The 17,238-nt window shown below is 41.0% G+C and overlaps 1 protein-coding gene across 2 annotated transcripts; it reads left to right on the top strand.

Moving 5' to 3' along the window:
* Positions 1 to 401: 401 nt before the first annotated feature.
* RNF7 (ring finger protein 7) lies at positions 402 to 6,826 on the top strand. Of its 2 annotated transcripts, none has more exons than XM_060099589.1 (3): positions 402 to 693; positions 4,240 to 4,287; positions 5,887 to 5,943. In XM_060099589.1, exons 1-3 carry the CDS (start codon positions 526 to 528, stop codon positions 5,941 to 5,943), a joined length of 273 nt encoding a protein of 90 aa, XP_059955572.1. In that variant the 5' UTR covers positions 402 to 525. The 2 variants fall into 2 exon arrangements, with proteins under 2 accessions (XP_059955572.1, XP_059955571.1); XM_060099588.1 differs by having other exon boundaries at positions 418 to 700; positions 5,887 to 6,826.
* The last annotated feature ends 10,412 nt before the right edge of the window (positions 6,827 to 17,238 follow it).

The following is a 17,238-nucleotide window of genomic DNA, read 5'->3' as shown; positions in this document are numbered from 1 at the left end:
CCGTTGCATCAGATTCCTAGATCGTCATTCATTCACTCAACAAATAACTGCCCCTCCTGAGGCTGCATTTTTTACATACCGAGGAGAAGGTGGTGATCAAGACATGGTCCCCGCTCCGATGCCGTTTACATTTGGGAGGGACGAGGCAAACGAATATATCAACAAGACAACTTCTGAGAGCCATAAGTGTCATGAAGGCATAAAGCAGAACACGTGTTTCCTGCGCAGTGGAACCTCCATTGTGCGGAGTCGGCTCCGGGCCCCCTCAGGCCCCTGAGCTGGCCAGGCGCGAGGGCGCGGGTACATCATGACACCGAGACACCCGGGCACCGGGAAGCTGCGGCGCTGACGTACGGTGACGTCACTCGGGCGCGCCAGCCAATCGCGGGCGGCCCCAGTCCTGGGCCCGGCGGTGGCCCGCGGCCTGCGGGCGGCGCTGTGGCCCGTCGGGCGGCCCCACGGAGGCGCCATAGCCTCCCGCCTCCCGCGACCCAACGTCTCCGCCGCCGGCCTCGCGCCGCCGCCATGGCCGACGTGGAAGACGGCGAGGAACCCTGCGCCCTGTCCTCTCACTCCGGGAGCGCAGGATCCAAGTCGGGAGGCGACAAAATGTTCTCTCTCAAGAAGTGGAACGCCGTGGCCATGTGGAGCTGGGACGTGGAGTGCGATACGTGCGCCATCTGTAGGGTCCAGGTGATGGGTAAGTGCTGCACGCGAGGCCCGGGCCGCGCTGCGGCCTCCACGGGCCCGGTTCCGGGCGTAGGGGACAGACCGAGCCTCGGAGAGACTGTTCCTGGAGGAGTGGGGGCGGGGTCGCCCTGCCCCGGTGCCCGGGGACCGCGGGCCACGCCCGAGCTGCCGCCGGTCAGAGGGCTGCGGCCGCCGCCAGGGGCCGTGGGGTCGTTCAGCAGGCGCCCAGCGGCGGGGACTGGTATTCTGGGGAGAGAAACGGGTGGTAAGCAGTGCAGTTAAACAAGGTAATTTCAGGTAATGATGGGTGTGATCACGACAATAAAAGTAGGCGATTTGATGGGAGCTGGGAGGAACCACTTCGGTTTGTGTGGCCAGCTACGGCACCCTTTTCAAAAAGCCGATCGCAGAGAGGTTAGGGTCAAGGCCCTGAGTCAGCGGGTCACTAAAGTGGTTCTGGTCACACACAACAAAGTGATGCTCTGGAGTCATCTTCCACAAAAACGACCCCTAGTCGTGCTCTGAGGAGGCGCAGGGAAGAAAAATGTTCCTAGCCGTGCCTTTCTGGATGGGCTACTGTTCTGCTGGCTTTTAAAGCTGGATGATTCGAGACTGGTCAGATAGCACTCGCTTGGCTTGAACTGGAAGAATGTAAGCCCTTTTATTCAGAAACATAAAACTTCATCTCCTTCCTGGTCCCTTCCTGTCATAGGATGCCATTTCTTGGAGAAGACAGTGCCCTGAAGTCAGACCTTTATGGAAAACCCTCTTTTACAAATAACTGTTACTTCTTTCTACGATATTTTTAATTAAAATATTGGACCAAGTGAAACCTTTCGGAACAGCTTCATCTCGTTATGTTTTATATGGTTTCTGTTTTAAGATCTCCGACCACCTTGAAAAAGAGGTGCTCTTGAAATGCACGTTATGTTTTTAAATAGGGCATTTAAAACTCCTGCATTTAACAGCATCTTAAGTGTTGTTTCTTGAAGGTAGTTGGAGAACACCGAGGTTTCTATAGTTTGAAAGCTTTGAGTCTTGCACTGAAAAATGAGAGAATTGGAGAAAATAACTTAAAAATTGCTCTCCCTTCTTGAGGAATGAAAATTGAAACCTACCAGAATCAAGCGATTTCTCAAGTTACTGTCTCCTCTTATGCTTTTTATTCATAAGGATTTGTTTTAAAGAGAATTTACAGCCATGGGATTCAAACATTTTTTACTTTTAAAAGAACTTGATTTCAGATGTGATCCGCTTATATTGTGTATCGAGTTTTCAAAGTACCTAGTTTATTGGCCTGCAATACAGCTCCCTTGTCCTTCCCCTTTCTTAAAAACTAGAATCATAATTTCCAGTTTGAGTGACATTTTTAACTTTTCCAGGCGATTTTTGTTCTTTTGTACGGCAAACTGTTAAAAATTTTATCCCCTAACTTTCCTTTAGTTTAAAAAAAAGAATTTCCTAAAAGAGCATTTTATTTTTCTCCCCAAAGAAAAATTTTAAAATAGTAAACAGAAATGCAAAATTAAAAATAATGGTTGCAATTTTGCAAGAAATAAACTTGCCTGGGATATTTAAAGTAAGTCAAAGTATGGGCTGTAAATGACTCACGGTTCACATTAACTTTCTAATTATAGCAAGTATCCTGCTACTGTGGACTAATGTTACAGATTTACAACAGCTGTGCTTTGGGTTCAGGGAAGTATTCCGGACTAGACCTCTGTATTTTGTTTATGAGGTGTTAAAGTCCACTTAGTGGTCAGGTGACAGCAGAAGGAAGTTTGTTTTTGAGCATCATTCTGAAAGGTGTTACTATACTCTTTAGAAATGTGCTGTTTTCGATATTAGGAACATCATCAAAAGAAAATGGTTTCCTTTATCTGCAACGTTAGTCATTTTTATCCATTTAGGTCAGTTTTTGATAATGAATCTAAACCAAAGCTATAAGCATAATTCAGAGACTTCTAGATTATACAAAGAGCCCACTTAATCCCAGGTCCTTTCTATGTGGAATTCATCTCATACGCCTAAATGATTGGCTATGACTTCTGGATCTAAGATTTGCCTGCCAGCCCACTCTGATGTAGTTAACACCCTCTTCCTGGGTTTCCACTGTCCACGCTTCATCCTGAAAGAAGCAGATGGCACAGCGAGCAAAGCACTGGTGAGGAAGAGGCGACCAGGTTTGCGAGTGCTGTCCAGTTATGAAGAGCCAGAGTAACCCTCCACAGCTGTATGTTAACGTGGACGTTTGAGCTAACTTTCTGGAGTCTTGTTTTCCTAATTTGTAAAAGAGACGGTTGGGATCATGAACTCTAATTCTGTGATGACACAGAACCAGAGCCATGTCTTCACCCTTACATCATGATCCTTAGGATATTTCGTTGTTTGCCTATCTACCTCACCATTTACTGGTGAGACCAGGGACCCAGACTTGGTCATTTTGGTGTCGGCAGTGCATTACTCTTTGCACAGAGTAGATACTCAGTAAGTGTGGAATTGAAGAAGGCCTCAGGAGGCGGTGGTTGTTTTTAATCCACACTGAAGAGGCCAGGGTGGTGTGTTTTCTTAAGGGTGAGAGCATGCAGAGAGGAGCAAACAAATGCCTGAGCATAATCCAGTGTAAGAAGAGAAGCAGGCTTCAGCTCCACCGTGTTTCTTTTTTTACAGAATTATTTTCCTCCAGTTTATGTTAAAAACTATTTTTTTCTGTTGGTTTGAGCTTCCTTTTACCCAACTTTGACTCCTTTCAGCTAGTGAATGAGTCCATTTCATTGGTTCCTAAAATATTCTATATTACCTCATTCATCAAAACAAATAGTAGTACAGATTCAATTTTGAAAACTTCTAGTATACCCTTTTGGTTCCCATTCCTCATGTTTTCTCCCAAGTAATTTATTAAAATATTTTACTGTTGTTGGGTAAATGCTTTGGGCTCAGAGGGAGCATTTCCTTAAAAAGAAAAAAAGAGAACCTAGTATTTAGGAGTTTTTTACATTTAATTTTTATAGAGATTATACAGTCACATAACTTAGAAACTTGAGAAAGTACACAGTGAAAACTCCTTCCCATTCCATCCCCTCCCAGGTAAACTTTATTATTAGTTTCTTGGATATCCTTCTAGAGTTTCTATCTATGTGTAAGCAAATACAATATATATGCATGGCTTATTTAAAAGGATGTCTTGAAAATAAACTACTCATAAGGTTGATCCGTGTGAACATGCCCAGTGAGCTTATTTATAACTCCTAATATAGTGTAGTATAGCATATTTTTCTCTGGTGGTTACATTCAAGTTCTTTACATCAGAGCTTGTAAAAATAGAGGGTCAGTAACCCTTGTGAAATTGCTCGTGGTCATAAGTAAATTAGTAGAGTGCCTTATACTTTATTCATCTTTAAGCAGTTATGTTCAGATGAGAAATTAATAGTATGAGTCTTTTAATCTACATCTCTAACCCTTAGGGCCTTTATTTGACTTTGAAGTGTATGGGTTTTTAAAATTGCATTCTGAGCATCAGAATGAGAATTGCTATTTGTTTACTTTTAGATGCCTGTCTTAGATGTCAAGCTGAAAACAAACAAGAGGATTGTGTTGGTATGTTGTAATTTTGTTCTCTTGCTTTTTCAACTGAAGGTTTTCTCTCAGTGGGGATGTTTGAATTTGCAATTAAGATTGACTTTATCAATACACAAAAATAAACTGTAAAGCAGTGATCCATTATTAATATAAAATGTGTTGGTTCTCAAATGGTCTTAATGGAATTAATCTGTAAGTCCTTCAATTGCTTTAATTGAGGAGAATTGGTTATATATTCTAGACATGGGCATGGTAAACATTTTGATAATCAAAAAAGAAATAATTCTTTTCTATTAAGAAGAGTATAAAATAAGGAATTTGCCAAAACATCCTTCAAGTTTTGAGTATGTTACAGGTTAGTTTTGGTCAGTCAGGATTTTATTCTAACAAAGCATTTCAGTATTCAATATTCTTTTATGATCCGGTATTTAACTTTTCTACTAAGGTAAAAACAATTCTAAATCTCAAGATTTTTTTGGATGTAGTTTATAGATAGAAGTTTGTTAAATTTTACTTACATCTGGGACTACAGAAGTTGTCTTAGGCCAAATATTTAAGCAACTCAAAGGTTTTTATGTCCCAGTTCTTGAGGTCATCACTTCTAGATTGCTATATAAAAGCGTTTAAATATTTTTCTGAAATGAAAGGTTACCTTTGTGTTTGTGTGGTTTACATACAGCTTCTTAATGATTTATGTAGTTTTGATCAAATCCTGTTTCTTCCTCCCAAAAGACTTAGAATGAGTCCCCTAGCTTCCTACCCCTACAAACAATTTTCACAAAAAGTTTTGTTTCCTGGGTTTTTTTCCTATTTCTTTTATTGTTCTGTTATAGCTCAGTTGGTCAAGCAAGGGATAAATGAAGCCCATGTTTGAGATTGTATCCCAGATTATGTGTGATTTCCCTTGGTTAAAATTTTTTCTTCGATTCTGTTTGTTTTAAAATTTTTCATTTGGGAATTATGAGGTGTAGGCCAGCTTTCTTTGATCATAGAGAGACCCTTTTCTTGAAAGAGACCTCTCTTTCAAAGCCAGCCACTTTGAAAATTCCATTCTGTTTGTCACGTGAGGAATTGCACTGCCTGTGGATCCTCACCACTTCCAGAAAACAACTCATTAGAGGTACAACTAATAATGTTTAGAAGCATGTCACCTGTTTATAATAGCCTGCTATGAGCTAAAAACATTAAAATTCATTATATCTTGCTAAATAAAAATCAGGAGGACATTCTTCACTAAAATAAAGACCCAAAGGTCTCCAGGGTCAGTGCCTGACTGAGGTAGTCTGGGATCTAAGGAAGACTAAAGTCTTTTAATCTCCTGACTTGAGAAAGATACCATGTGGAGCTATGTAGGAACTGGGGGCCACCACAGCACCCACAGGTTCTAAACAGTGATGGAAAGTTCCCAAGCACAGTGGTGTATCTCATTTCTTAAGTGTAATTTACATATGTAAGGTTCCATTTCTTTATAGCTGGAAAAAATTATTTTGACCAGTTAACCATCTTTATTCAAGATTATGAACCCTAATTATTACATAATCTAAAATAAGCTAGAATTTTGAGCTCGGTAATTTAAATTGAAATATGTAATGTCAGATGTTCTTTTTTTTCTTTCAGTCGTCTGGGGAGAATGTAATCATTCCTTCCATAACTGTTGCATGTCCCTGTGGGTGAAACAGAACAATCGCTGCCCTCTCTGCCAGCAGGACTGGGTGGTCCAGAGAATCGGCAAATGAGAGCAGAGGAAGGTGTTCTTTGTGCAGTTGTTCAGAGCCCTGGTGGATCTTGTTATCAGGTGCCCTACAAAGGCTAGTACTCTCCAGGGGACTAATTCTTTGAATCGGAGGCGGTGGATCTGCGGTCTTTTGGGACTCATCAGAGGCACGGGTTAGCCTTTTTCAGTTTTATTTGCAGAAATTCTCTACAATTAAGAAGATAATTTATTAAAGATGGTCTTTCCTACCTCTGTGGTATGTGTCTCACACACTGCTTATAAGTGCTATAAAGGAGAGAACTATAAATTGAACGACGTTTATCATTTACCTACTGATATCCAAGGAGCTATGGAAGCAGTTCCGTTCAGAAGAGAACTTTTTGCATGCTTATGGTTGATCAGTTTTAAAAAAAACCCAATGTTATAGTAACAAATAAAGTGCAGTTTAAAACCCAACTCTTATCCTTAATCTGTTCCTGATATTTATTTTTGGCAGGGAGGGGGATGATTCATGAAATCTTTATTTGATATAATGAGAATTTTAAGTTTGGACCAGTGAACAGGGTAAATAAAATTTAACCTTTGGTTGTACGAGACTTCAGTTGTCTTCTACGTTATCATCCTCTGTCTCTGACTCATCAAGAAAACCTAGATCTGCACTCACCTCACTGTTCAATTACTGAGTGGTAAAGGACAGAAGTATTTTCAAGTTCTGGTCATACTGCGTAGTAATTTAACTGTGTTTTAGGTGGAATGTTAATGAGGGGGAAATGTTTACCATTGTAGCATTGGATTAAAAAGTTTATTTTATGTTTTAATAAACGGTTTATTCTGTTTACCTCATTTGAATTGTCATTGTTGCAATTTTATTCACAACCTTCAACTTAATAAGCTAATTTGTCAAGTGAATGCTTTTGTTTAATTTGAAAAAATATTCATTTGCTCTTTCATTGGTGATAATAAAATTTTAACTTTATTACCTAGAAACATAAGTGTAAGAAAATACTAAAATTTTATCAAACCAACTCACATTCAGTGGAAGTTATCTTGGAACAATTTATGAACCACAATTTATGAACCCATGAATTTTTCCATAATAGAGGCTACTGCTATGCATTTAAAAAACCAAAATCTGAACCATTCACTTCTGCAGTTTCAGAGTTTGCCAATCTGAACCTCTTTGAATCTAAGGAATGTGGATACATAAAAGAATATTAAAAATATAATAATTAGGGCTTCCCTGGTGGCGCAATGGTTGAGAGTCTGCCTGCCAATGCAGGGGACCTGGGTTCGTGCCCCGGTCCGGGAAGATCCCACATGCTGTGGAGCGGCTGGGCCCGTGAACCATGGCCGCTGAGCCTGCGCGTCCGGAGCCTGTGCTCCGCAACGGGAGAGGCCACAACAGTGAGAGGCCCGCGTACCGCAAAAAAAAAAAAAAATATATATATATATATATATATATATATGTATATATATATATATATATATAATAATTCAAATTAAAATTAGAATTCTGTATGCCTTCGCCTTGCCTATTTATTTCTTGTAGATTTTGCTTTATTACCTTTTTTTCACAATTATCTACTGAAAGAATCACAGTATACAAGTATGTTTGGACCATTTGAATGTGTTTCTTGTGCAGTAAGCTGTTTTAGCAGCTCTAATCTTTTTAAAAGGTTGTGTCTATAAAATGTGAACTAAATATTTGGCTTTTTTGGCAATGAAGAGAAATAGAATGTTGAGTTATTTCTGTCAGTATGACAGTATGTAAATGAAATGTAAAGGATGGTGGTAATAAGTTGATTTTCCACAGGGCAAAACTGCAGGCCCACCTTCTAACAAAGCTCTGTTTCTATTACACATCAGCATCTGAGGGTAGAAGAGGAGGAGGAACTGGGACAAAGCAGCACTGATCCTACCCAACCTGGGATGATATCAGCTCATTTGCATAGCCAGCTGAAAGTTCAGTACACGTTGTTTCATCAGAAAGAACACGCTGTGACATTTATGAATTCCAGTGCAAAGGTTAAGCATTGAACAGGTTTCTCTTTCCATTTGATTAAACAATGTTGAATTTTACTTCACTAGTGTATTGGAAACACACTTGTCATCTTTGGCTATATAACTTCCCATCTATGCAAGTTGCATTCTCGTATTAACAGCTGACATCTAAGTAAATCTCACCCTACCAAACCCACTACTTCCTTTTTATAAAAAAAAAAGTCCCATTTACTATCCTGAAGTGAAATTCGTAAATATATCTCCACACATAATTAAAATGTATACAATAATAATTGTAATATAAAGTAGAAATAAAAGGAAAGTAATTTATAATTCATTTCTTTTTCAGTATGTAAATGCTTGAGCACAGTTACACCAGAAGACATAATGAAGTAGGCTGATGAGTGCGTGCATGTGTGTGTGTGTGTGTAGTGTGTGTAATCACTACACGAAGACAGCAACAATGTAGACTATTGTGACTCAGAAACATGAGGAACATTTCCATTGATAAGACTTTTTTCCCCCAAAATGGTGAACTGTGCTAGTAAAGTTCTGAACAACACAAATTTACAATCTTGATTTGCAATTTAGTTGCATATTTGGAAACGTCAGTGGATTTTAAAGCGATGCAGAAATGTACTTTGTGTTTGTATGGAAAAAGAAGTTAGGTTCTAGGCTCAGATAATAATAAACAGACTTTCTACTACGTGAATGAACCTTCGAAAGTGGCTCAGGGTGCTGAACCGTGTTTCTTCATGTGAGACTATCTCACACGTTACGAGACACCAGGATTCCCTGGCCTCTACCCACCGAGCACCAGCGGTGCCCTCAATCCTCGTGCCATCCAAAGAGAACATTTCTGAAACATCCCCTTTAGAGGTAGCATTGGCTGTTTGGGGAGCAACGGTTTAAGTGCTTGTACAGGCAATTACATACTTTGCTGCCACTGTCCTAATCCTAATATGACACACACAATAATTTTTTTAAGTATAAAGGGTTCAGAATTTTGAATAACTGCTATCCTAAAAGGAAGAGTTCATAGAGCCAAATCTTACAGAGCTGTGCCCTCTTCTCTAGAGGTGTGAACAGCTATTAAATTAGTGTTTAATACCTAGGACACACATAGGATAGTGAATACTCACTTTAGGCTTGAAGAAGAAGCCTAAAATTGTTTTATAGAACTGAAGCTAATGTAGGAGGCTTTACGATGAGAAAAAACATTTGTTCCTTTAGAAGTTTGGTAGACATCTCATAAGAAAGGTAACTGTTAAAACAATGCTTTGTTGCTTTTTTAGAATATTGCCAAGGGCTAACTTTGGGTAATGCTCTGAAAAGAAAATGAGAAAAGTTCCATGTTTGCTTTAGTAAGCCCTTGTTTTAAAAAATACTTAAGGGCTTCCCTGGTGGCGCAGTGGTTGAGAGTCCGCCTGCCAATGCAGGGGACGCGGGTTCGTGCCCTGGTCCGGGAGGATCCCACACACCGCGGAGAGGCTGGGCCCGTGAGCCATGGCCGCTGAGCCTGTGCGTCCAGAGACTGTGCTCCGCAGTGAAAGAGGCCACAACAGTGAGAGGCCTGAGTACTGCAAAAAAAAAAAAAAAAAAATACTTAAAACGTTACTGATTTGGATGTAAGGAAAATTGGAATTAAAGTACAAATAAAATTGTGACCTTTTATATTGGATGTCTGAATGACGTAACAAAATACATGAGCAATGTTTACATGATCGTTCCTCTCTTGCCATCTTTTTTTTTGGCCATGCCACGCGGCATGTGAGATCTTCGTTCCCCGACCAGGGGTGGAACCTGTGCCCCCTGCAATAGAAGTGCAGAGTCTTAACCGCTGGACCATCCCTCTTTTGCCATCTTTATGTCATTCCATTTCTACCATGGTTAGATTTTGTTCAACAAAATATGTCTTACAGGAAAAGTATTTTTTCTGCATTTTGCTACTCAGTTTAAAGGCTGAGAGCTGAAACTCTAGTGCCAGGAAACCTGGATTTGCATCCCAGTGCCACCATTTATTTGTGTGACCTTGAGCAAGTTACTTGACCTCTCTTTACCTAAGTTTCCTCAGGTACAATGTAGATAATAATAATAATACCTACCTCACTAGATCACTTTGAGGATTGAAGATGAAATGGATTAATACACATGTAAAACTGACAACAGTTTCTGGCACATCGTAAGTGCTACTGTTGTTAACTTCATTTTAGTCATTTTTGGAAGCTCCTTTAATAGAAGTGGCACTTTAAAAATAATGTGTTTTTAGTTATGGGGTAAAGCACTCCAAACTGTTCTCAACAAAAGTTTTGTAAGAAAAAGTTAATTGTTGTAAACATGTTAGATTACTTGTAGCGCTATGAGATTTTGTGGAGAATGGTAATGAGGCCTTCATGACTTGCCTGTTACATTTTTTTCTAATCATTCAGTCAACATGATTTCCAGATTTTATATGAAGAAAAGGTCTGTAAATGTTGAGCTCTATTTTTAATTTTAGGTTTCCCATCTTAGTAGAAATATTTCATCAGACCTTGCAGATATGAATATAGCAGTACATTTTTAAAATTTTTATTGAAGAATAGTTGATTTACAATGTTGTGTTAATTTCTGCTGTACAGCAAAGTGATTCAGTTATATATATATATATATATATATATATATATATAAAGTTCCCTGTGCTATACAGTAGGACCTTGTTGTTTATCCATTCTATATATAATAGTTTGCGTCTGCTAATCCCAAACTCCCAGTCCATCCCTCCCCCACGGCAACCACAAGTCTGTTCTTTATATCAAGCAGTACATTTTTTGACCACTTGATTTTGGAGATATCCACATGTTTATAAAATCAGTCTTTTTGACAGCCCTTGGTTTTTATCTTGAAAGGCTTTCAAAGCAGGAATAAGCTTTACAATCAATCTCCTGCTTTCTCTTGTCTACGCACTTGATAAACCCGAGTCAGTGGCTAGAACTCAACCTGCTTTTCCTAGGTTGGCTGCAAGCAAGCTTTTCTGAGTGACAATAGCTGCCATATAACATAGTAGTAAGATGGCAATTCTGGAGCCACTCAGCCTGGCTTGGAATCTCAGCTCCATCTGTGTGATATTGCACAAAGTCCATAACTTCTCTGCGCCTATTTCCTCAACTAAAATGGAATAATAATATCTACCTTATAGAGCTGCCATGAAGAGTAAATGAATTAGTGCATGTTAACTGCCTAGAACAATGCCTGAAACAGAGTAGGCACTCAATAAATGGTAGCCATCATTATAGATCACTACTGCCACTGCCAATCTCTGGCTTAATTAGAGAATGGCCTTTCAGAAAGGTATATTGCTTGCAGTGATGCTTCTTGTCAGAATCCTGATGTTTGTGTGCACCTACAACCTGTAAAGAACTGTCAAGATGGGTTTTTAGGAGAAAGGTTTTCAACCTTTCTTTTTTTTTTTTAATCCACCTCAACACATCCGAAAAGCACATTTCCATCAGTAACAATGGGCTCTCCCACAAAGATTCCCAAAAAAGTGTGTGTGTAGCAAATGGGCAGGGAGGAGAGTTAGAAACAACTGCCCAGATGAAAATCTCAGGTAAAAAACTTGGAACTATTTTAGCACAGACGAAATGTTCTATGCCAGTTGCATTGTATCCTAGCCTCTAAGGAGAAGCCTACTAACTACCTAAATTTATTGGAACTTACATAGAATATGTAACTAAATTCTCTCTACCAAAATTTTAGTGTAATAGAATAATCAGAATTCTTGCCAGACCACCAGGGCTGTGACTTTATAAATCCAAATACTACATAACATAGAACAAGCTTTGCATGGTTGGTATTCAGTCATCTAAGAACTGTAGTGATTCTTAGACCCTCCTTGTAAATTAACCCCTGCAGTGCTAACCCCTGCTCTGCTTTTTCTACTTTTATAAACATTATATATATATGACATTACATATTGATAATAAAATGTGATTATTTATTGCTTGCCATAACAATAGAAGGAATTTGAATACAAAGTAGTTTGCTATCTTCAGATACAACAGGGCCTGTTAGAGAATGTTCAATTTACAATGGAATTGTGGAGTGGAATGTAGTGAGCCTTCTAAGAGACATGCAGGGCTCTGGGAAGTAGAAGGAACAAAACACATTCTCTTGCAACATATACAGTACAGTCAGCCCTCTGGATCTGCAGCTTCTACGTCGAGGATTCAACCATCCAGGTCAAAAGTATTCTCAAAAAAAAAAAAAAAAGGTTACAGAAAGTTCAAGAAAAGCAAAACAAATTTGTCATGCACTGGCAATTATTTACAAAGCATTCACATTGTGTTAGGTAGCATAAGTAATCTAGAGTTGATTTTAAGTATGAGGAGAATGTGTGTAGATTCTATGCAAATACCACACCAGCATCCTCAGATTTTGGTATCAGGCGAGGGTCCTGGAACCAATCCCCAACAGATACTGAGGGATGATTGCGTACGCCTATGAGGATCATTTCTTGTGTGGATCATGAAAACCCATTTCTCTTTTATTTAACAGTATGTGATATGCATGAGCTCCCTAGCATTTCTGGGGCAAGAACAGGCGGCCCCTTAAAGTAGTTGTTCATATTGCCCCCACATCCTTGCCTACCAGCCTTGCTGTCAGTTCTATCAACACCCCACACACCCTCATGTTTGCCTGGTGGTACCCTCCTAGGTAGGGCAATGGGAGAAAGGGGCCTGCCCATTGACAAAAAGACTCCCTTAAGGAAGAAAATAACATGTAAAGTCATTTCTTTCTTGAAGGGTATAGATCTGTGTTATTGAAGAGTGTAGCCATTAGCCAATAAATTTAAATTAATTAAAATAAAATTTAAAATTCAGTCCTTTAGTTACACTAGCCACATTTCAAGTGCCCAGTAGTCACATGTGGATGGTGGCTTCCATATTAGATATCACACAGAACATATCCCTCATGGGAGAAAGTTCTGTTGGACAGTGCAGGTGTAGATCATCCATTTATGAGGTATTTCTATCAGAATTAAGGAATAATGGGAGCTTCGGGCATATCGAACTCCATTTTTTTGTTGTTGTTTTTTGGGGTTTTTTTTTTTTTTTTTGGTACGCGAGCCTCTCACTGTTGTGGCCTCTCCCGTTGCGGAGCACAGGCTCCGGACGCGCAGGCTCAGCGGCCATGGCTCACGGGCCCAGCCGCTCCGCGGCATGTGGGATCTTCCCCGACCTGGGCACGAACCCGTGTCCCCTGCATCGGCAGGCGGACTTTCAACCACTGCGCCACCACGGAAGCCCCTCAAACTCCGTTTTAAGTGACCTTCTACCTTCCCTTTAAAAGATTATCTCTGGAAACTAGAATGCTGAATATGAGCCTTATTTTACTAACTAAATCTTATCCTTGACAAAGAAAGAATTAAACATTGTTTTTAATTTATTTTATTGAAGTATTGTTGATTTACTGTGTTATGTTAATTTCTACTGTACAGCAAAGTGATTCAGTCATATATATAGAAAATATGAAATATTTATATATATATATATATATATATATTCTCTTTCATATTCTTTTCCATTATAGCTTATCACAGGATATTCAGTATCGTTCCCTGTGCTACACAGTAAGACCTTATTGTTTATCCATTCTGTATATAATAACTTGCATCTGCTAACCCCAAATTCCCACTCCATCCCTCACCTATCCTACCTTCCCCTTGGCAACCACAAGACTGTTCTCTGTCTGTGAGTCTGTTTCTGTTTCATAGAAAAGTTCATTTGTGTCATATTTTAGATTCCACACATAAGTGATATCATATGGTATTTCTCTTTCTCTTTCTGACTTTGTTCACTTATATGATAATATCTAGGTCCATTCATGTTGCTGTAAATGGCATTATTTCATTATTTTTTGTGGCTGAGTAGTATTCCATTGTGTATATGTACCACATCTTCTTTAACCATTCATCTGTGTTTTATCATAAATTTATTTATTTTATTTTTGGCTGCGTTGGGTCTTCATTGGTGCATGCAGCCTTTCTCTAGTTGCGGTGAGCAGGGGCTGCTCTTCATTGAGGTGCGTGGACTTCTCGTTGTGGTGGCTTCTCTTGTTGCAGAGCACAGGCTCTAGGCACATGGGCTTCAGTAGTTGTGGCTCGTGGGCTCCAGAAAACAGGCTCAGTAGTTGTGGCACATGGGCTTAGCTACTCCACGGTATGTGGTATCTTCCCGAACCAGGGCTCGAACCCGTGTCCCCTGCATTGGCAGGCAGATTCTTAACCACTGCACCACCAGGAAAGCCCATAACCATTCATCTGTTGATGGACATTTAGGTTGTTTCCATGTGTTGACTATTGTGAATAGTGCTGCAATGAACATTGGGGTGCATGTATCTTTTCAAATTATAGTTTTCTCCACATATATGCCCAGGAGTGAGATTGCAGGATCATATAGCAACTCTATTTTTAGTTTTTTTGAGGAACCTCCATACTGTTCTCCATAGTGGCTATATGAATTTACATTCCCACCAACAGTGCAGGAGGGTTCCCTTTTCTCCACACCCTCTCCAGCATTTGTTTTTTGTAGACTTTTTTGATGATGGCCAAGAATTAAACATTTTTAAACCTTTAGCTGGTCAATTTATTGTACCTAAGGGGGAAAGACCCAAATACAGAAATTCAAAATTATTTGAAACACCCCAGTATTAAGTATAAAAAAGATTGTTGACAGTTTCCTGTTCTTTAAGTTTTGTAAGAATTGCTTATACTTTCAAAATTACTATATATATATATATATATATATATATATATATATATATATATTTTTTTTTTTTTGGCGGTATGAGGCCCTCTCACTGTTGTGGCCTCTCCCGTCGTGGAGCACAGGCTCCGGACGCGCAGGCTCAGCGGCCATGGCTCACGAGCCCAGCCGCTCCGCAGAATGAGAGATCTTCCCGGACCGGGGCACGAACCCGGGTTCCCTGCATCGGCAGGCGGACTCTCAACCACTGCGCCACCAGGGAAGCCCCCGAAGTAGTTCTTTAAATTCCCTTTTATTCCTTCGTCTCCCACTCCTCTCCAACTTCTGAAACTCTTCCTCTGTGCCCTCTGATACTCACACCAACAGAACATCCTCCATCCTCATCCTTCTCCAAAAGTTCCTTTCACTTTCTTATTCTGGCTTAAACCTGCTTCTCCCCCGAGAACACGGCTGCTTCGGCAACCCTCCTGGTCCCTCATACCGCTGGACCTGGCACTGTGGGAGATGTCTTCATTTCTCTCTGTTGCTGTTTCCCTCCCTGAAACCACCCAGCTTGCACTCTCCTGTCATTAGACTTCACTGCTCACTAAAGGCCTCACACGTCACTCCCCTTTGTTGGATGAAGATGCTATAGCTCCTGGCTCTCTGTCAGTCTCTCCATCACTGCTCTTTGGATAATTCGTGGTGATCTCATCCTTCACATGAATGATGCTTCTAATACCCTGGTTTCTCAATCCCCTGACCTCCTCTCCTCCAGTGATCGTGTGCTCTCCACCCCTACCTTGGCTGCTCACTCCAGTGGTCACACCAGAGCCAAACTCCTCAAAAGAGAAGCTTACGCTGCCTGCTTCCAGTTTATCTCCTTCCATTCCCTATTGAACTGACTCTAATAAGGGTTTCATCACATCACTCCGTTGAAACTGCTCTTGTCAAGCTCCCTAGTGACCTTTAAATTGCAACATTTTTTGTTTCAGAATTTTATTAAAATAGCATATTTAATTGCTATTAATCAGAACTGTATTAACTTTGTTTCCCTCGCCACCACCCCCGGCCCTCCGCCAGAAGATGTAGCACAGCACAGTAGTGATTTCAAATATCCTTGATTGTGATAACCAACAGAAATATTTCAAAGTCAAATTTGCTAGTAAAAACTACACCTTGGAAAAATTCTGAATTAAAACTCTTGAACAGAATTCATTTATCTGCCCAAAGAATCAATGCTGGTGTGCCACCCACCTGACAATACTACTAGGTTGGTTGGTTGGTCGGTTTCTTGGTTTTCCTTTATACATAGCATAACTTCTCTTTTTTTTTTTTTTTTTTTTTTTTTTTTTGCGGTACGTGGGCCTCTCACTGTTGGGGCCTCTCCCCTTGCAGAGCACAGGCTCCGGACGCGCAGGCTCAGTGGCCATGGCTCACGGGCCCAGCCGCTCCGCGGCATGTGGGATCCTCCCAGACCGGGGCACAAACCCGTGTCCCCTGCATAGGCAGGCGGACTCTTAACCATTGCGCCACCAGGGAAGCCCAACTTCTCATTTTTTTTTTTTTTTTTTTTTTTTCTTTTTGCGGTATGCGGGCCTCTCACTGTTGTGGCCTCTCCCACACAGGCTCCGGATGCGCAGGCCCAGCGGCCATGGCTCACGGGCCCAGCCGCTCCGCGGCATATGGGATCCTCCCAGACCGGGGCACGAACCCGTATCCCCTGCATCGGCAGGCGGACTCTTAACCACTGCGCCACCAGGGAGGCCCCAACTTCTCATTTTTAAGTACCCACTTTTATAAGTAAAATCACTATCTTTCATCCCATTTAATATTCCTTTTCAGCTTCACAAAGAAACCAATAAATAAAACTATCAACGACAGTCAGTTCTTCAATCCGTATCTCACTTGGCCTACCAGCAGCATTTGTCACAGCTGATCACTCTCTTCCGGGACACCCTTTCTGCACGTGGTTCCTAGATTAGCAGCCTCTGCCGGCTTTCCTTCTTCCCCACTGCCCTCTCCCCCTACCCCCGACCTCTAGGGCTCAGTCCTCAGCCTTCTTCTCTGCTATCACCCCAGTGTGTTGCACCCAGTCCCACGGCTTTACATGCCATTTATATGCAGGGTGACAATGGATATCTCCAGCCCAGGCCTCTCCCCTGTGCTCCAGACCCATAGACCCAGCAGATTAAGATCTCCATTCGGATGCCCCATAGGCAGTTCAGATTGAACAGGTACAAGACTGAGTTCCTCATCTTCCCTGAAACCTGCCCCTCCAGAGGATTTTCAGCTGAGTTTAGGGGAAATTCATTCTTCCAGTTACTCAGGCCCCAAACCCCAGAGTTCACCCTGTCCTTTGTCTTTCTGCCACACCCCACATTCAACTCAGGAACAAACCCTCTTACCGCCTCAACTGACCTCTCATCAGAGCTACTGCCATAGACTCCAAATTGATTTTGTTTTTACCCTTGCCCACTTCAGCCTATGATCCTGTTAAAACGTCCATCCACCATAGCATTCCTCTGCTGA

This window comes from Mesoplodon densirostris, chromosome 5, assembly GCF_025265405.1.
Source record: "Mesoplodon densirostris isolate mMesDen1 chromosome 5, mMesDen1 primary haplotype, whole genome shotgun sequence".
NCBI classification, from domain to species: Eukaryota; Metazoa; Chordata; class Mammalia; order Artiodactyla; family Ziphiidae; genus Mesoplodon; species Mesoplodon densirostris.
This window is presented reverse-complemented; position numbering and strand designations above follow the sequence as displayed.

What these genes read in the sequence shown, in the direction of transcription:
- RNF7 (XM_060099588.1), top strand. Translation starts at nt 526, where the DNA reads ATGGCCGACGTGGAAGACGGCGAGGAACCCTGCGCCCTGTCCTCTCAC. An exon ending in CTGTAGGGTCCAGGTGATGG is followed by an intron (nt 701 to 4,239) that starts GTAAGTGCTGCA and finishes GTTTACTTTTAG; the next exon opens with ATGCCTGTCTTAGATGTCAA. An exon ending in CAAACAAGAGGATTGTGTTG is followed by an intron (nt 4,288 to 5,886) that starts GTATGTTGTAAT and finishes TTTTTCTTTCAG; the next exon opens with TCGTCTGGGGAGAATGTAAT.